At 47.5% G+C, this 21,512-nt stretch overlaps 1 protein-coding gene across 13 annotated transcripts in view; it reads right to left on the reverse strand.

The window, feature by feature from the left end:
* Positions 1-21,512, reverse strand: part of LOC100645175 (transcription factor 12) — a 107,213-nt gene that overhangs the window by 22,691 nt on the left and 63,010 nt on the right. Inside the window, exon 1 of one of the 13 annotated variants that reach the window (XM_012315861.3) lies at positions 2,457-4,109. The exons of the other annotated variants lie outside the window; for them this stretch is intronic. Coding sequence (XP_012171251.1) covers positions 2,457-2,885 — 429 coding nt within the window. The 5' untranslated portion in view covers positions 2,886-4,109. Of the gene's footprint in view, positions 1-2,456; positions 4,110-21,512 lie in introns of those variants that run through there. 13 annotated transcript variants of the gene reach the window in all.

Here is a 21,512-nt window from a genome sequence, read left to right on the forward strand (position 1 = left end):
TGTTGCCGGTTAAAAAGAATAAAACTGTGCTGATAAAAAAGCGAAGACCGTAGCAGGGTTAAAAGTATCATCCGATCGGTTTAATAATTAATTAAAGTATAATTTTAGCTATTTTATCTGCAATTATTTTTACGTTCTCGAACCTTTCAACGATTCGGAAATTATATCGTCGACGCGTTTCAGAAGCGTCACTTTTCCGGGAACTAATTCGCGGCCGGAGCGATTTTAACGTTCGAGGAATTACCAGGGTAATAAATCCGTCGTATTTTTCGATCCGCGTTACCATCGCCGATTTGCCAGAAAAATCAAGATGGAGGGGCGGGGCAAGGAAAGAAGTTATATCTTAAGAGATATAAATCTTATTCACAGCCAGAGCTAGACGACCGATGTACACGACAGTGGTACACACGAGGATCAAAAGGCACTTTAACGATCTCGCCAACTAATCGATATAATTATCTTCTACCGATGCACGTTCAATCGCCATTCCCCCACAGTACTACTCGTATTTATTTATCTGTAACGATGAATACACGCGTTAATAACTACGATCATCAATTAACTATCTTTAACCGGATTAATCGTCTTTTAAATAGAAACTGCTATAACCGTGGAATTCATCGTCAAAAGTTCATCAAAAGTTCATAAAGTCGAATCAATTTTTGTTAGTTTTGTCGTTGTCGGTTTCTTCGCGATGGTAAAATGTAATCTCGTTTTAATAGGCAGAAGAATAGGCAAAAGAATAAAAGATTTCAAAGTGAAAAGTCCGTTATGTTGGAGAAACGGTAATCGACGAGTTAGCTGGCCTTCTCTGATCGATACGCGCGTTCCATTCCCGTTTCGCGCAACTTTGGTTATTTTTGTTAGCTATAGAACGACGAGTTAAATAAAAGGAATTTGTACTCCTATAGGAGAATTTTGTGGCTTTTTCGATCGAAGTAGAATGACTGGAACCCCGTGTCTACGCCGGCCAAGACAAATATTTTTTAACGGGCTACGAACGATGCCTTATAATTTAATTAATCTTAAGAGAAACGTATTTCCCGATTGTTTAAATGTTTCTACTCGAGTAAACTTTCTCGACCAAACTCGGTGAAAGGGGTTCTCTAGAATGCAAAACGCGGGGTATCACAAACGTCTCGAGAAGGTGGGAACGAAGAAAACTGAGAACGAGTGGGACGGTGTGCGAAGATTCTTCGAATTCCAGCGAGCGATTTTTTCGTTGTCGACAGAGTACTGGTGAACGAGGTGCCTTGTGTGTGCGCGTCTTTCGTATGCAAGTGTGACCGCCACCTAATACGTGCCACCACGGCACATACTAATTAGCTGGACGAGCGAAACGCGTCGTGAATACGACTCCACGTGGAGAGACAAACATTAGATACGAGTGGCGGCACATCAGGTTAGGTCGAGGCTAAAGCTCCGACTGCGAGCCGCTTCCTGCCACGAAATCCGCTTTGAAATTCTTTCGAAATGTACCCATGGCTCGCCAAAGTATTCCAAGCACTCGCCACAGAAACTTTGGAAATTTCGTTAACACTTTCAGACACCACTATCGTGATTTTTGCGCGTTTGTGAGAAAGATATACAAAGTATCCAAAGTATAGACTGCTTTTTACCATAATTGGCAGGTGAAACACACGCTTCTACTTACATGTTATCTTTTTAATTACATTCTCAAAATTACCAACTCGCACAAAAATCCGCGATTTAATGACGTTAAAAGGTAACGTTAAATGATCCTAGGTTTAAAAGTCACCGCGATACGACGACGGTGTAATCTAGATCTAGAATATTCCAGGCTAGAACAGTAGGTATGACATCATCGAAACCCTTAAAAACAACGTCCCTTGCCTTCCAACAGGCTCAACATTGAATCTGCCCGCGAATAAACGACGGCAAGTGCACGCTGAGAACGTGGTATGTGCAATAAAAGATTCGAGTCGGCTGGAAGTCACGTACGAGTACCAAACCGGTCCTATGCAGTCTGCGACTAATCAGCCGGTCTTGTGCCACGCGAGACTTTCCTTCGATACCGGTTATCGCAAAATTGTCACATCCATCGTACGTAGAGCTGAATAAAAGGCGGACGAAAACGGTACGAATTCGATCGGGTTAACCTTAACTCTAGGGAATCGACAGTGTTGTTCGATGAGCAGGCTAACGTGGCGCCTTTTACATCTTTTCGGTCAAACTCGTCTTCTTTCTAATCCTGCACAGTTGGGCATATCGCAAGTTTGGGATCTGATTCGAAGCGGAACTCGAATGAAAATTTCGTGGAGGAATTGGCGAGGGACGCGATGACGATCCGAAGGCACAGCGTTCGTAGATGAGAGATATTTCAAAGCTCGAACGGTCGATTACACGCATGACCGAAGGCGAACAGTTTCCTGACAAATCGCGCAACATCATCGCGCCAGCTATTCTCCGCAAAACGACTCTACTAAGACGTTTACCCCGCTCTCCTGTCCGCCATACTGGTTCCAATAGCCGGGAGATGGGACCGAGGAGACGGCCGGCTGTAACACATTCCCGGACAAGTTGTTCGGGCTGGCGGCTTGAAATCGATCCCCGGATACGTTCTGCGATCGATTCGGACTCCTTCGTGGCTGACTGTTGCACGTTAACGCGGAGCAGTTCGAAGGTAACTGGGAAAGATTGCAGCCGACTCGAAGAGGACTCGAACCGTTGTTTCCTGAACCGAGTCTGCCAGTTCTCATTTGCATCTGCCGCGGCGACTGGGCAGTGGCGATTTGAGCGTACCTCGAGGCGGTCCTGCACTGCTCGATCGCGTAACACGGCTCCATTTTGATCCCAAAATCGCTCAGTTTAAAATTCTGCTGGTTCATCTTGAAGTCTGCGTTGTTTTTGAAGCTACGATCCATATTGAATTTTTCGCAGAGAACCGGGATACGAATAACAGATTTATAGAGGAGTCATCCACGTTTTGTTCCTCGCGGGTCGATGCATCCCCTCTGGTCCTTATCGTTGATCACGATCCAGCCAACAGGATCGACGGTCGACCGATCGCTCGTCTCTTTGACACGAATTCGTATTTAACATCGTTGTTTGCCCTTGCTGCGATCGATCGATGTATCGATCGATTCATTCGATTCGAACGCGTTGCGAAAGCTTCTCGGCACAAGCTATTCACGCGACCAATGATATTAGAGAAAATCGTGCAAAATCGTGAGATAAATTCGTATCCGGCGTGTGCAACGGCGAGGATAAACAATCTCGCGTAGGACGAGACATCCTCTCCGCGCTTGTCTTTCTCTCGAGAGGGTCTCAACGTTTAATTCGATTTATCGCTGCACGGAGGAACTGCGATCGCTCGAATCGCAGGCGACGCGTTTCTCCGTTCGCTTCTTCTCGCGTTACTCGGTTAAGCTCGCCGCTCGTCCAACGACGATCATTAATCAGCGAGGAAAGTTTGCGAAACCGCGAGTGCCTCTCCCGAGTTCCCTTTAATTTGGATTCTTCGAATCGCTCGAGACTTTCGTCGAATCGCAGCCTCCGCGGCCCTCGACCACGCCGACTATTTTTGAACAATGCGTTTACACTCGCGTTTCTGCGCACTTCGCTGCACGAGACTTTCACGAGCGCGTTAACACACCGCGTATCGCAACCCTGTTCCTCGAGCTTCCCAATGACGACTAATCTCGCTGTTCCCTCGTGGATTCTATCCCGCTACACAATTTTCTTTCCTTTTACTCGCCGCGTATTTACAGTTCTAGCCTTGAATTTTACAGAAGGTAGATGTACTTCTCACTTTCGTTCGATTTATTTGCCCTTATTCTTCACGAACACAATTTCACAAAATGTAAAAGATCGCGAAGCGTCTCGCGAACTATGAAAACCATGTTTCCGATAAAATTGTTCCATTTAAAAATCTCTTTCTTCTCGACCTGCTCCCTGCCAAGATACATCACTTTGAAAAAAGTTGAAATTTTTACGAATCTCGACGATATTTCACGAAGAATGATTCGAGTTGCGACGTCGATCGAATGAATCACTTTAAATTAGTGATTCAGCCGCGCAACGGTATCTGAGAGCGATTTCGCGGCCGAGACGACGGATCGTCGCGAGAATCGAAGCGAAAACAATCGCCAGAGGATTAGAAGGCAAGAAGCGACGGGCAGCTGGTCAGCCAGTACAGAGACGACTGGTTTTGTTACTCGGCTCATAAGCTACGCGCCACACGGAGCCTGGGTCCAGCGTTACCCCTCCACGAGAACGTGCTTGTTCCGTGCATGTAGACGCACTCGTGTGCCCTCTCTCGCTCTCCTCTCGGCCCTAGACCGTACTCTCGTCGTCCCGTTTACACGCGTCCGTTGCACCGCTACGCTCGCCGCGCCACATACAGTTCCTCCAACTTGGCCGAACGTCGATAACAATTTTACGGTCATGTTCTTTCTTACGCCGTTCCATACAGAGAAATAGTCGCGAGATGAAACTTGCGATCGGACGGATTAAAATTTTCCAAACATCCAGAGATCCATGGGATCGTGCGATCTCTGCGGTTAAGATTTGACCAACGATGCGTCTTGCATACGATCGAGCTAATACTATTGGCGAAATTTTGCGGATCGCAAGTTGCAAACTATCGGTCCCTATCTACATGGTAACGAGACAGACGAAATTCTACAAATGCGTTAAAAAGGTCACAAATTCGTTGATTATTCTACCAAGAAGACGCGGTAGCGGATAGAACGATTTTCTATGTGATAATACGAAACTAACGTAGCGTAGACGAAAAGAAACTAAGCGGAAGGACGATCTGCGCCGTGCCTGGTCACCGATCACCGAAGAATTTTCTATCGAATCCTCGCGTAATCGTTCTATCTATGAATTGTTTTGTAAATCTTCGTGCGTTATCGTTTTGCGATACTCAGGATGCTATTATTCGTTCCTATAAAGAACGTTCCTAGAACGATCACGGAAAGAGAGAGTGGGTGGTCGCGAGCTTAGCCTTGTCGCGCACGAGACGAAAGCGTTCCGCTCATTGCCGGTTCTTTTCTTCGCCGACGCGACGGCGGATCAACAGAGACGTTCCAGTGTTCCGAGGAAGAAAAGGGACTCGCTCCAACAGCGAGATTTATTCCGGACCGCACTGGGCATCGTCAAAAACAGAAGTGTATATTGATTCATCGAGGCGGGCGTTGTTTGCTGCAAGCTATCTGCTCCCTCCCGGTCCGCGCGGGCATTAATCGCGATATCTTAATCGCCTGTTTCTTCCCGTTTTTACCAGAGGTCAAGTACCTCGGTCATTCCCAGTCGAGTCGACAAAGACTAGAAAAACCTAACTGGAATTTTTCTAACGTTGTACGACAAGAATAGCCAAATTACCGATACGGAGAGTAAACGATGATCCGATCGAACGAACGAACCTCGTCCGATCTTTGACGAATTAGGATTCGCCGGATCGGCGAGACCGAGGCTCGATACAGAAACTTGACTGGAATTAGTTCCTAACGCTGAATGAGAAAAATTGTAAACTGCGGATATTAAGAACAAACGACGATCGAGGAATTAAGATTCTTCGAACGAGTAAAGTCGAGGCGTTCCCGTTGAAACACGGTCGCACATACTCGCGTTCGCCAGCTCGAAAGTGCTCGCGTGCATCGTTGCATCTCTCGTTGCCGCGTGGCGCGCACAGAGCTACAGAAATAGTTCGTTCACGGAGCGGAGGGACCGCGAGAGACCCTGGATGGAACGAAGTCCGGGGGCAGAGGGGACCGAGAAAGAGAGGAACGAGAGAAAATACGAGCGGGAGTTACGAGTTACGGCGGAAAACGGTGGATTATGTGTGTTTAACCCCCCACTTCCGAAAGGCCCGGAGTTATGTTTGAGCACGAAAAGTAAACTTCGACTTCGTGGCGACGTGAGGCGCTTTGTGAGGATTAGGAAGGAGGCCGCCACCGGTGAATCGGCTCTTTTGTCCCGACTTCCGTGCGTCGGGGAATCGATTCTTCTCGAGACAGAAACTACCGTCTTATTCACGCGTTCTTCTACGAAAATGAAACAAAGCTACAAGATTCTTACTCTACCGCTGCACTTGCGCGATTCAACTGGATCGTTGCGACCGTTAAGTTTCTCCGTATCCGGACCAATCTCTATGATCGTGTACGTGTAATTAAAATTTAATTTTTGCGAATGCGAATACGATAGAATTTATCGGCAACGAAAATGTTCGATTTGACTTAGAATTTCGATAAAGACTGGAAATTATATAGAAATTTAGTAGTCTTGGGGGAAAAAATACGAGCCCGCATTACCACCCCCGCGGCGTCGAGCGGGTCACGGCATCCGGGGGAGGTAAACCCGAGGAAAAACTGGCCAGGCCGACGTGCAACAGGTAGGAAAGCGAATGCACAGGCCAGTGCAAGTCCAAGCAACCTGTCAAATATCGGTGAAACGAAGGAGGCTGCTGGATAGCTAAAAATATCGACGTCGATCAACCTCGCGTAAAAACGTCGAAATCGTCGCTTTATCTTTTTTTCTAAAACCTCGCGGAATATTTTATCACCGAATCGACGTGTTTTCCTATCTTTAAATAGCCAATCAGTGAAAGCAGCCTTGATCGAAACAGCTGTGTAAACGAGATTCGCAAATTTTTGTTCTTTTCTCGAATTTGACTGCCTAGATCGGTATGACGTTATATTTCTTTATATTTGTTGTTACTTCGAAAATTGACTAGTTCCTGGATATTGGTAGAACAGCGCTAACAAATAGTTCTATATATACGTATAGGTATTTTCGCTCAAAGATCATGTGGTTGGGACATTTTTTATTTTTTTTCTCTCTTTCTCAAACGTTACTTATATTAATATCTTTGAATGAAATCATTAATACGTCAATGGTATGTACTTGCTTCCTCGTATAAGATATCGCCGCGAGTTACCATCGTTTATGACTATAATTTCGACCATGATAAACAGAGCAAAAAAGAAAAAAAAGAAAAAAAGACGAAGCTTCCAACGCAACTTTCTTACCGTTAACTTCTTATTTCGAATTCTAAAAGGAATCTTTTTAACATCGCTCGTACCACGAATCGCAAGCCACGATACCGGTATCTATAAATCGAGAAAAAAGCCAAGCGTTTACGTAACGCTAGCGACAGCTAGAAAATCGTCCGCGGGATTTCGCGTGGAAAACGACAGGACGCGAGCGAGGAGGGGAATCGGCATGCGTAATCGAGCAGCCAACGCGCTCCAGAATCGACTGGCGGTTGCTCAACGAAAACTAGTACCTACCCGTGCCACGGTCCGCGAGATGCCTAATCGTACACCTTCACCTAGATATCCGTCGATGTTTGCTCGCGACAACGTACCCTTTCGAATCGCGACACGCTCGTGTTACACCGTGCCACGAGCCACGAGCCACGGCACTGTACGTAACTCGTTCGAACCCTACCAGCTACGGAATTCTTTTTTTCCACGAACATCTAGAAAAGACTCGTAAGAAGAAAGCTGATAAAGACAATTACGCTTTCCTATTTATAGAAGCACTTTCTCTCGCTTCTTCTTTCTTAACGTTAGTTTCCCGAAAAAAAGTATATTATACAGCCGATAGATGATTTCGCTAGAAACGAGATTGCGCGTTTCCGTGCAGTCGGCACGAAAAAATAAATCGTACGTGCGCGGATTAACTTTTCCGGTGTGGGCTCGCGATCCGAGAAAGAGACACGGACGATCTCCGGACAGATTCGATTCGCTCGGGTGAAATATCGTGCTCGGGACGAAACGAGGAAACGATAAAACGCTGCAGCGTCCGAGACGCCGAGAGAGGGCGAACGAGGGGCGGACGAGGGGAGGGCAGAGAATAAAGACGAAGGTCTCGAGAAACGACACGAGAAAGCTCGCAGGAAGCAGAGGACGAAGAAGGGAGTGTTCGGGGCCGATGCTTTCTACCGGTACTGTACCGGTTTTAAAGGACTCCGGAGGAGTAGAAGAGAAACGAGGGAGGTACACGAACGACGTGTAGTGCACGCGCGTGCAGGTACGATTCGCGTACCTGAGAGGTGCGCGACAAGGACGGGGCCCCGAGAGGTGATCGTGCTACGCGGCTCGGCAAATAGACGATAGAGAAAGAAAGAGCGGATGCGAGGAGGACGGCTGTACTAAGAAGAGAGGTGGACTAGCCACTGAAGAGTAAACTGGCCAGACTGCCTGCCGCCGTCGACAACGTAACGCCGTTCTTCAGGCAGCGACAGCTCTTGGAAGGGGAAATAACCGAGAGCAATCCGAGAAATACAGAGTATCTGGATAAAATAATATTTTGTCACGGTGGCTCCGTAAACGTATCCTTACTTTCTAGTAAGGCGTTTTCTTTAATCAGCTTCTGCGTTTCATTTTTACAATATCTCTAATTTTTTTAGTCACCATAATATAGCTCGCGGAACGAAACTTCTTGGTGTTTCAAATCTATCCAATATCCGGATTGTTTATCGTGAAATACTTTTATGAGCTATCGTAGGTTTACGCAGTAAGAGTTAAAAGCAGCGATGATAAGACTGACGAGTTTTAGCTGAAAGTCGTGCGAAAGAGTCTTGGCACCTCGAAGTTCTAGTACGAAGAGACAACGGCGGATCGGCTAACGGTACGTTCTCCTTTTGTTCGGCCGGCGAAAGAATTAATCAGGGAAGAGTAAATTGGCCCAGACTGCCTGTCGCCTTTGGGAACGTGGTTATACGTGCCAATAAAACTGGTCGGAAGAACGCGCTACCAAAACGACCACACTGACGTGGACACCTTTTCTGACCTTATTCGACGAAATTAGAAATCTATCGGCCACGAATGAAAGACGCGATCCGCCTCTGAATAACTCTCGCCAAACCGATCGATATACCTTACGTAATTATATATGAATGGAAAATTCGTCGTTTGTCGAACCGAAAGCTCAAACAATGCGTTCGTTGCGTAAAACTTGCTCGTTAACAAGTTACAACCGCGCGTCACGCTATTCTAGTCGCGTGTCGACCCTCGAAATAAACAGGGACGATAATTATTTTTAATCGACGAATTAAAACAACGACCGATTAAAGGATAGTGATCCATTAAACTGTCCTTCTCAGGTATTCCCATTTATTGTATCAAGTACCAACGACACCTTCCAATGTACATACAACGAGTTTCGTTATTCCGTGCAAAGTTCAAGATTAAATATTAAGATACGGAAGTTTCAACGTCGCTGTATCGATGGACAGTGCAACGTTCAGAAGGTGTTTGCTGTATAAGAACCGCACCACATGTCGAGCTTTAATTGTCAGTTCCGATCCTTTACGGCTGGCGTTTCGGTTCGGACGATCCACGGCGTCGACGATCGGGCGAAAAAATAGCACTTGGTCGATTCAACGATCCTGCTGAATTTGATTGGGACCGACTACGGCCGTGAAATTTACCGATATCGCGTGACACTCCGGAAAAGGAGATTCCCTCGGCAGATAAGCTGGTTCGTACAATTAGGAGGCGTTCCTCTCTAACAGTGTTTCTGTACCGTTAATCCATTCACGATTCAACGATTGCGAAAGCTTCCTGAATTCTGAACGACCGAACGATAGGGGCACGTCGATCGATGATTCGCAGTTTCAAAGGTCAAGGTCCTATTCTCGTCCGGGAAGCTGCGACACGATGAAACGAACGCGCGAATGTACCGAAGCTCGCGAGTTTCCGTTTAAAAAACGATCCTATTAGCAGATTCGAGCGAATTCGGATGGAAAGAAGGATGAACTCGTTTCCTGTGTCACGGACGAACGACGATATAAATATCGTATCGACGCGGAACTATAAAAGTCGGACTTACGAGTCTCCCGATGCGTAGACGATTTCGTCGTACGATTTCTAGGACGAGATTTACAGATCGTTTCACGAGCAACGGTCAAAGATTAACGATCCGGCTAGATAAACACATAAAATGGCTGCATATTACGCGGCAGCTGAATAAAGAAACAGCATAAACGCGAATGACAAACATTTCCGCGGGGAACGTGGAAAATATCGAGGCGACAGGCAGCTAGGTAGGCGCGGTGCTAGAAAGTTGAATGAATTAAGCACGCCTGTTTACGATTGTTAGCGACTGACTGCCCACGTGCTTTCCGCTTGCGTCGGCTCTATAGGTTTCCTTTGATCCTCGTCATATCCACGGAATGTACCTTTCTTTCTTCGTCACCTTCGTATTCCAGTCCTTTTCTTCCCCTATTATTTATCAACGCCCTTCCCCCTTTTACCATCGAATCAATCCAACTGACTTTCCTCTGTTCTCCGATCGAACAAAGCAACTGAGAGAGCCAAATGCTCCGCGATTGCAACTCGATCACTTACCTGAAACAAAACGAAGGAATTTTAATTAGAAACGACATACAGGGAAACGATTACACGTAGAACGAACTAATTGCACGTGGCGACGTTCAAGGTAATCGAAAGTAACGGGCATTTTCCGGATAACGGAAAAGTCGACATCGGGGAATCGAGGGACAGAGAAATCGTCGTCGTCGGTCCGATGCCGCCAAGGACGCGCGATTACTGCCATTCGATGAGCTAAGTCGACTCGCGAGTCATGCATTCGCCTATGCTCACTTTTTCAAAAGAAAGAAAAAACGATTCTAGATTACGTTTTTATTAGCAGGCATGACGACTTTCTCGTAGTTTCGTGAAACGAGAATGTGGGGAATGTGGGGACAATTTTCGTCGGAAAATTGGAAGAAATTATACGATAAATTTTGTGTTGTAATAATACGGTAAGAATTTGATTACAAAGATCCGTCCGACATAAAATTCGTAGCGAAACTGCCCGTTCCTACATAAATACGTAGGTATAACTCAAGTTACGTTGGATCGTAGTTCGAATAATGGAAACTCGGATACGATTACATATACGATGTAGTATCTGAAGCTGACAGTGAACATTAACTTGTTCGCATAAACGAAATAACGGATAAACAAGGTTCTAGCGTAACATCGATATCCCGAACGTTCGTTTCGACGGTCGACGATGCGTCTGAGCAGGTACGTTCCCTTTCCACTGCGAGTGGATTCCCCCTCTACGCGACGCGTTGATATCTAACGCATCGATCTGACGACTTCCTGCCGAACCAGGACGTGTTAATTGCTAGGAAAAGAGAAAAAGCCACCCTCGTCGAGCGGAAGTTACCCCCTCTGACTTTCGATCGGTGTAACGATACACGGTACATATGGTCGATCTGTAAAGGCACGTTCGCGGAACGCTTCCGCGATTCTCGGACACAGCGGCCGGAAGTGCCCACGCATCGGGTGACGCACAAGTTCGATAACGGAGGAAGGAAAAAAAATAGAAAAAAGGGGGAGGGGGAATGGAAGAGGGAGGGGCGCGAGAAGGGGAGGAGTCCACTATGGCGATAACGAAGAGAACGTCGATTCAACGACACTCGTAAAGCTGGACATTTAACGATGGCGATTTAACTGTCGCAGCGTGGCGCGCATACAATGTGCCTCTCTCTGGCCCGACCTGTACAATAATAATTATGGCTCTGGCTACGATTGTTTATGGAGGCGGCAGTTAAATTACCGCCGGTTGACGTTACACGGGCATTTCGGTGGCTGCTTTCCCTCGTCGCGTTGTAATTGTTATTTAACAGTGGTTTGTACCATCATAGTCGGGAACAATAAATTTCCAGGGGCCCGGCCAAATGAAGATTAACCATTACGCGATGCGCGTTTTCATCAAAGGCTCGTTAAACTGCAATTAAAACCACGGCCACTTCGACGCTTTTCCAAACGCCTGAACCCCCCCCCCCCCACCTATCAATCGCGTTCCCGAGTTCTCTCTCGTTCATCGACTGAAGCGGTTCTGGCCCGCCCATTCCGACGAGCTTTTTCTCCGACATCGCTTTTCACCGGTTGGGAGAGAAGCACCGAATAACCGTCGACCTCGTTCCAGAGGCGCGGCGAGTTTTCCAGCGGAAATTGGAACAACTTTAATCGCGAAGGAACGCGATTGTCGGGAATCGTGTGGCGCTGGCTTTCCATGAAATTTTGTGTGCAGTTATACGACATACGACACTCTTGCTGACGGCTGACGTCATTCTTCGCCAGCCGTAGCACACCTCCGACACGTGATTTTTCGCGTAGCCAGTCGTACGCCTAAGTACTGAGATTCCTGCGTGGGAAGAACGATAGCGTTGCGCCTATCCGCCGAGAAGACCGTCGAAAATAATGCTTCCACTTGCGTCTCTACGGTAGCGTCACTTATACGTCGTATATTTTGTAAATTCTCCGATTGCAAATATGAGACACGCGTCGTACGTGTAACAACGCGTAAAGTTAGTTTAGTGCGAGAGAAGGCATCTGTTACTAGTGGCTATTCTGTTCGGCTAGTAGAACTAGAATTAGATCGGAGTATTCAGTTTGGATACGGGATGTTCTACCGTATTTCAATCCACTGAAATTCCCGGAACGGTGAAACCATCTCCGCGGAGTCTGCACACCGACCATCGATCGATTCGTTAAAATAATCGGAATTTTTGCACGAAGGTGTTTAGCCTGACACACGACATGCAAACAATCCTTGACAGCCGTGTCACTTGACACCGCGTCAAGTGTTTAATGAGAACGCACGGTCATCAGCCAACTATCTCCCGTCTATCGAGTTACGTGAGTCACGAGTTTGTAATCTGGAATAACGTTGGACGAAAATTCGACGAAAAGACCGACATCTCCAACCGATGGAAAAGAAAACAATTTGCCGTAGCTTTTCCATCGATCGTTAACCCTCCGGCGTTCCTTCGCGCGTTTTTGCTCCAATTTCTTTATCGTTAGGAAAACCTAACCTTTTTCTTGCATGACATTGATAATTAGATACGCGTATACAGCTCTTTTCTCGAAATAAGCAACTCGCCGTCTCGTCTCCTCCTTTGTTTGAACTCGTTGACAGAGAGGTCGGTAAAAGCGAAGTGACATCGTTTGGTAGAAGACGAATAGAATATGTCTAATGCTTTCTCGCTTTAGTATTAGCGTTCCTGACGCGTTGTATATTGTTCGATCGATCACTTTTTAGATTTGTCGCTATGATGTTCGAGAAGCAAGTGAAACGGAACGGTATATCCGACTCGCAACTAATATGCAACCGATCGATCTCCGGCGCGTTGTTTATTTCCAGACAAAACTGTATTTGTGTAACGTATTCTGCGTAGGTACAGAAGATTCATAGAAAGTTTCAAATGCTCTGATAGAAAGAAATTTCTTTAAGACGTTGTAAGTCCTTTGTCCGATTAAAGGCGCGGGTAAGATTAAGTTATAAAGAATCGGAGGATCGCGGCAGGGTTCCATTCGGTCGAGATGGCCAGAGAAGATGGAGAAATCGTCGTATAAATTCCTTTGATCTCTTCGTAAATCCCACGGACGTGTTTACGCGGCGTCGGTAAGTGGCCAGAAAAAGGCGAGGGTGAATTTCCGTTAGCCGAAGAGGGAGTTAACGCGATTGGCCACGAGCTTCCGTGTAATTGGGAACAATTCATAAATTTATTGCGACAGACAACACACAACGGTCTTCGTTGGTCCCCTTTCTCGCTCACCCTCGTGTTCAGTTGCTCGGTGGACGAACCCTCCGTTACTCCGATACTCGTTCAACGGAGAGGGGTTGAGTCGTCGGCTCGAGTGGCTCATAGGGGCAGGAGATAGAGAGAATAGGTGGTAGGGGGCGAGAACGAGAGGACGAGGCTTGTCGAGACTCCCCACTGTACCAACTTAGACGCATTAAAAATTTAATAACTCGTCCCGATCGGTTGGTAAAGTAGGCAGCTCGACCACCATGGGGATCCCTCTAAATCCAGAAGTCTACCAACCTAGTCAGTGGCTTTCAATTTTCACTCTCCGAACGCAATTTTATCCCTCGCATCTCCCTCTGTACGGGTTTTTCGAATTCTAAGTAACGAATAACGATGAGAGTAATTGAAACGCCGAACGTTGGTGTTAAATTTAGGGGAGTGAATTAGCGAACGAGGATTTAGGGGCAGTGCGAACGTTTTATTTCGTTTTGTTTGAAAAGTTAGGAGGAAGGTGGTATCTTCGCCGGTCTTATTCGCGAATATTTAACGAGTAATTCCTTTTTCCACGGATCATTGAGCTTTTGACGCAAAATATTCGCTTACTATTTTTAGCTGCCTCGTTGGTACTTGGTTGGTTGGATAACGTATACGTATATAGTATTTATAGTTATAAGTTTGAGCAAAAAATCAAGCAAGAGCCTTAAAATTCGAACGGTTCCAACTTTCCAGCAATTTTTCTAGTCGCTACAAGAACGAAAGACGAGGGGTTACCTTTTTCCCAGCGCGGTCTTCGCCATAAATTCGTCTTCTTGTTGATCTTCGCCAGGTTTACGGCCCCGTACGGCTGGTATACCAATAAACTGATCAAACTGTCCAAGACCTTCGAATTCTCGGCCAGCATATCGCGTTTATAGTCAACCGAGAGAGATTATAGCGGGCAAAACGAGAGGAAAATCGAGTTTTCGATCGACGGTATCTGTCTCTGATTTCCACGCGAGTCGCGGAAGCTCCGGACAAATTTCCTTCCGCTTCGTGTCGCTAAATTATTCTGCGATTAAGCGCATCGGCGAATCCATTAACGCGACCGACCTCGACTTAATTAACTCCCCGTCGAGGAATTAAATACTATCGCGGACGTATATGAATTTGTTACGCGGAGAGATAATGGTCAGCCGTTTCATAAATTTGCCGACTATCGCATCGTTCGATCTCGACAGAGTCGCGATTTTCGCGCGCGTGATTATTTTCCCCGCGATCGATAATCTCCTCTCGGCCGAGGCAAAACGTATAGGAAGACTCGCGCAACTTCAGATAAAATAAATAAAACGAGCGTAACGTTATTATATCAGCCTCTTAGAAGCTCGATAATTCATCTTTCACTCGAGTTCATAGCGTGTCTCGACCGTGTCACGACGTGTCTTGGATGAAACACGTTGATAATATTGCGAACGTGGCCAATACAGATCGTTGGATTTTATACGTATCCTATGTCTATATCTGTTACATCGTTTGGTAACCGACGCGATTTTCTTACAAGAGTTACAGCTCGAAGAAAGTACCACGAAGATCGTTGGCGACAAAGGCATTCGAGAAGCGTTGAAAGAACGTACCCGCTATTCGTGTAATCGTATTGCTAATAAATAAACAAAGAAGCAAATAAATCGCGGCGCTCGCTTTTACTTTTATTTCGCGTGGCGAGATCGATGACGTCAGAAAATTCGAGAAGCTCGGATGCACGCTTGGTAAGACGAACGGGAAAAAAGTGTGGCGAAGGGAGGAACAGCGTGGCGAGCAGAGAGAAAGGGGGCGAAAGGGGACACGTAGTAACGACGTGTACACCAATCCTGGAGGGCCTCCGTGGGGTAGCAGTTTTCGGGGGTGAGCCACCCCTACTTGCACCAACGGAATATACAGTACACGGAGCGTGTAACGTCCCACTGTCAGGCGACCCTTCCACCGTTACACCGACGTTTCCAAGCGCACACGCACGTTCACACGAACGCACGCAGACGTACCCCGAGTGGCAGGGGTCTGCCCTATGATTTGTAGCGGCACTATAATGCCTCAACTACCCAGCACCTTGACTCACCCTCTCCTGCCCCTCTAACCATCGTACCCCGCCCCTCATCGGCTCCCTCCACAAACACAAGCGAATCAAGCGGCGGCAAACAAGCTGGGGAGTCCGTGTAACACGCACCGATTCCTCCCTTCTCGGCCCTTGGCCGATGTAGCAACACGTAGCAACGTTTTCCGTTGAGAAAGAAGGAACACGAAGAGTTACGAAGCCCGGAGAACTCATCGAACTCGGTGCAACCGCTGCGCGACTGCCTCGCAGCGTTACCTTTGACGCGTACTTGTAAATTATACTTTCGAAGGAAAATCCGACACGCGTTTGACGGGTTAACCAGCGGTCGTCGATAGCACCTCTTACTAAATGCTTTAGGACGATTGAACGTCGTGGCGCGTACGTTGGTACGCCTGGAAAATGGAAATCGGATTCCTTATTTGGATATCGCAAGATGAAATTTCGATGTTAACATTTAATTCAGGCAGAATAACGATGCCATAATTTATCCTATAATTTCTCGTCTATTTCTCGCGATTACGTTTTTTGGGATTTTAACGATGACGATTTCGCTACGCGTAAGGAAAATCACGCGTCGTTCGAGGGTTAAGAATTGCGTTCCGAGTTCCAGGATTCTAAGGCTGCGTAATTGTTCTATATAAAAAAATAATTCAGCAACCTTCGTCATGACGTTAGAGTTTCAGAAATTACACCCTTTTAATTGCTTGCTACGTCGATTGCGGGTAACGTTGTTACCGAAGGGATACAATCACGCGAATAATATGGAATATGCGGCAGTTAACGTGGAAAATATGTTCCGGGACGGGAGTTACACGTCCGTGCGGCGAAGGGTGTAAGACCTCGGGGGATGAATTTTCTATGATTCAACCATAACTCGCGACGCGCCGTTATTTGTAAAGAACGGGTGGCTAGAATTATTCCTCGGTTCTCCGGTTCGTTGCGAGGCTTCGTGAAAACCCGGCACGATGATTGATACGTCGCGCCACGGAGCCGCCACCGCTCCAAGATACAAAGGGTGGATAGAAAGAAAGAGAGTGAGAGAGGGTTTAAAGCGTTTCGATTATTTGATCGACCGATAGAATTATACGCGTGGAAGCGGATTTCGATTGGTACGAGGATAGGCGGAGCAGAGGCGGAAAGGGAAAGGAAAAAAATATTGGAGAAGGGGTGCACAAAGCCGATCACGAAGCAACGCACCCCCGTTGCGAAGATTATATACCGTGTTAAAAATAAGCTGGCCGCGTCCTCGTCGTCAGGCGTAATCCTTTCGTCGATCGGTTTTTTTCATCCTCTAGGCGATTACCCTAGGAATTCGGTTGGATTCGTGCACGCGGCAGCTTCGATTAATTAAAACGGTCGAGAAGAGGAAAAGTCGATGCGGTTAAAACGTCGTCCTACAAGCTATCGGTTCGCGTGCGATTCTTCTTCTCAACGCTTGTTAGTCGAGTCATAAATTACAAGTTCGCCGGAGGAAGAGAAAGGGATGGAGAGAGGAAAAACGAGTAGAACGAAAGCGGGTTTTTCGAGCTAATTGGAAGAGCAGCTCCGGCGCTCGTAATTAATGGCTATTTCGCTATCACCCCTCCCCTTGTGACTTTTCTCACCGGTCAAACGCGCGTTCGTCGATAACCTGTACAACTCTAACGCGTGGCGAGAGGCTTGGCCAAAAAGAGGAGCGTTTTACGAACCCCCGGTACAATTACGCAAACAGTCTCGCCTATCCCGAGAGTTTTCCAAACGCGTGCAAAAGAACGAGCTGGAGTGCAACTGCGTGGCACAAAAATGCAATTTTATCCCGGGCTTTTTTTTTACGAACCCGGTGGCTCTGTAACGTACGCAGAGAATGTGCAAATCAAACCACCTCGGATAAAGCTACGGGTAGGTAGACTACCGGTTATCCGGTCTCCGCTTTAACCGATGGCATTTTTGCGATGAAAACAATTGACCAGCGGAAAAATCAGTGATACATTCCGTAATCGTTCTTTTTCGTCCGACTGAATCAACTTTTCCCCGTATAATATACTACATACGTATCTACGTACCTCGATGTAAACGTACGTGTACCTTTTACACACACACACACACATACATATAATACAGCGAAGCACGTTTTTTATATGCTATGAAAAGATACGACAAATTAGAAAAGGAGGGAAAGAATAAAAGGAAAGAAGACGAGAAAGATGGACAGGGCGAAACGGTAAATCTGATTTCCAGGAAATTCCATTCCTCTCGGTGACTGGTTTTCATCTTCGGGGAAAGTTGCGCACGTTCGAACGGTGCTGGCTTACAGTTTTATCCCCGCGGGTGGATCGATCACCGATAGAAAAGCTGCGACGCGTACGAAAGCGGTGCACGAGCCGCGGATCTCCGAGAATCGTTCCAGACGTCGTAAGTATTATTTCGTGCTCGACTCTTTTTGACAGCGTGCGGATAGACCCGGCGAACCTTCTCTCTTTTCTCTTGCTGTTCCCTCCGCGTATCCGGTGCGCGCAAAGTGTATTAAAGGCAAAGTATAAAAGTTCAGCGGCGCGCGAATTTACGAGGCGCGTGCGAGCGCCAGATAAATATCTTACGGGTCGGTACCTTGCTCCGCGTCTTCTGACCCTCTCGCGAGGCCGCGACCGAGCTTCGACCAGAATACCGCGGCTCTGATACCCGTCGTAGATACGCGTCGGCAATTACCGAGATTTCGCAGCCAAAACTTTGACGGTCGTGCGAAACGCGGCCGCGGATGGCTAATTAGCCGCGATATTTATCGCTCCGCAGCTTGTTAAAACTTTGAATATTCGATTCGCGATATACTCGACATACTCGAAGAGAGCATGATCGAAGGGTTGGACAACGAGACTCGACGATGTCTCGAGGTATACTTCCATGTCTCATAGAAGCATACACTCTTCCTGGTCGTACGTCAAAGATTAAGAACCACGATGTCGCTCGATAGCGTTGCAGCGCGTTACGCTAAAATTTCCGTCGTTTTCCAGCCTATACCCACTGGAGACAAGTAAGAACGACGACGGGAGCGTTCGTATTTCTATCGCGTATCGTATATAGCGCTGGCGTAGGAGATGGAGACGAGGGTTGATAGAAAGCTTGGGCTACGGCCGGGCCGGAAGTGTCTAGACGACCTCGTGGCCCCTTCGGAATTGATCCATCGATTTCAGCCCGACTGGACGATACTCGTATTTCGCATTCGACCGCGGCGATTCTTGCCGATCAATCGCACGCAGTCGTTCCGAGAGCGAACGCGCATCGATATGCATATAGCCGGCGTATGGATATAGCCGGAGCGGTCGCGTGTGTGCACGCGCACGCAAGTGTGCGGGTATCGATACGTGTACGCGAGTCCCGTGCCACGCGTATATCCACCCGTGAGCAACAAGAAACGAGAGGAAAGAGTGGCAGAGCGCGCGATTTATTACGTTTTTGCGGCGCGAGCCCGGACCCGTTCGGCCGCAATATCTTGTGTCGCGGTAATTGAATATCTGAAAATGTCAGGAAACGTATAAGACGGTGGGGAAGGAAAGCTGTTGGCGTTCGGGACGGCGAAGGGAATCGGAATGGAAAAATTGCGCGCGGCGTTGAGTCTCGAAACAATGCCTCGAATTAAAAACGCCCCTCGCTCGGAAAAAAACTAACAGCATCCCCTTTCTCCGAAGAGAGAAGAACGCTGAAAGACCTCTCTCCGAAGTAGGCGGTGTCTCGGTAATCGTGGTTTTACCGGCGAATATCGGTTGATTCTATGTGAGAAAATAAGTCGGGGATACGGCGTGTAATCTCCTTTTCTTCTCCTGGGAAAGAAGAGTGGAATACAGAGACGGACTCGCAAGAACTTTCTCCATTTTTTCTGCTCGCGCGGAGAGAAGAGCGGAAATTGCGAGGAGAGACGCCGGTGATCTATGTCGGCCGATTGATCTACGACGAATTCGCGAGGCGGCTGCACAAATCATGCTTCGATCGCCGGGCCAGAAGATGCGACTCCTCGTGGAAGCAGAAATTGCCGGCGATAAATAATAAAACGAGCCGTGTAATTTGAGGTAACGGCTTTTCCGTCTCCCTCGCTTTTCCTCGCTTCTTCCGCGATCGTTGTACGGCCGCGGCAACCTGCCTTTCCTCCTCCTCTTCTTCTTTTTCTTCTCCCTCTTCTTCTTTATCCTGCCCCTTTCGCCCTTCCAACATATTCCTCGTGTAGAGCGTACACGGTACGTTGCTTCGCGAAGAAACACATCACGAAGCTTCATGCGCGTTAGTCGGCGCGTGCTCGACGCTCGTATATAACTGAAAATTGCGCGTCGTGCCGATCGCAATCGACTGCAGAACGTCGGACAACTCAATGATCGTCGCGACGAAGATCGCGAACGACGTAAAATTCGATCGATTTCGATCCATCGTATCGAGAGTACGATCTTACGCTCTGACAAGATCGATGCATTGCTCGTTCTAGCGACTCGTAAGTAAATAAACGCTGGTTAGCGCGATTAATCAAACGATAACGAATAATTACGGCGCAGTAAGTCGTTGCCGCGCTAATCGGCCGATTCCAAAAGCTCGATCGACTCGATCCTATCTGCGATAACATTTTCCACGAACAGCCTCTGTATCTTCGTCGTCGACTGCTCGACCGCTGTTAATTGGCTGTGCGTATGATCCGGGGCGTATCGAAGATAACGCGGTAAAACAGCGCGAAGAGCGGGATTTTGCGAGTGTGGAGAGTCGCGACGATGGCGGCGTCAACGTTGCAACCGCGAACGCGACGAGCCGCGTAGCGTGCACTGGCATCGACGTCGAAATATATATCTGACCGCGAGATAGCGTACAGCGGGTCGCCCCTTGGCTGTTCGATATTTGCATAAACACGCCGCACACCAGTAAATAATTTCTTTTTCGCGCAGCTAGCGCGCTTCCGCGCGCGTAGATCATCCCTTGACGCGTTATGGATCCGAGCGAGCGAGCTCTACCCGGGCATTTGCATCGAAGGAGTCCATAGACCCGGGACCCGCGAGCATTTTTGCAGAAATTAATGAAACCGCCGCGAGAAAAGAGAAGTAGGAGAAGCTCGTAAACAGAAGAGCTTTTCTTTTCTTCGATTTTTCCCAGAGCACAATGCCACCGAGACGCGCCACTATACCCGGTTAATTAGCATATAGAGTGGATAATTAATTACGCGGAAACGACGCTTTCGTTCGCGCTTCCTTTTTACCTGTGCGACCAACGTGTAGGTGAATCGAGAACGCAACAGGGAAAATCAGGTTGTAGAACGAAAGAAGAGTAGATGATATCGTGGTTCGATATCGCCGTGTAAAAGAGGAAAGGCGAGAAGAGAGGGGGAGGGAGGAGCCCTCCTGTCCCCCTCGACAGGATCGATTCGAGAAGCTTTACGCGAGAGAAGGTGCAAAGTTGCCGCGAAAAGTGCGAAATGGAAACGCGACAGAGAGGCACACGCGGAGAGAGCACAGTCACGGAAACGTTTCGCAGTATCGAACGGGGGTCGAGAGGGCACTCGAGCTCTCCCTCCCTCTCGCAAATCGAGGGTGCGTTTTTCGACGACCGTCAGCCCAGCCGTCGAGGGCACTTTACTAATTTTTCGATTATCCCCCGGTATCATCGAGTGGAATATCATTTTTGAAACGTCGATGACCCTCGAAACGACAACTGTTTCGCGATTCCCGGAGCACCATCGATTCGATTAATTCGACCCGCGGGAAAAGTGGGTCCGTCCATTAACGCTTTACCGACACCATCTAGGCGAAAAATAATTTCCGATACGTATTCGGATTGGAACTGGTTGAATAAGCGTATTAATTCGAGGCTCGCCTCCGACGTAATTCAACATTTTTGCCACCGGTAGTATCAACGCGCCAAAGTTTGTTGCAATTTAAAAAGTCTACCAGCTGAACGCCG

Source organism: Bombus terrestris, chromosome 14 (genome assembly GCF_910591885.1).
Source record: "Bombus terrestris chromosome 14, iyBomTerr1.2, whole genome shotgun sequence".
Lineage (NCBI taxonomy): Eukaryota > Metazoa > Arthropoda > Insecta > Hymenoptera > Apidae > Bombus > Bombus terrestris.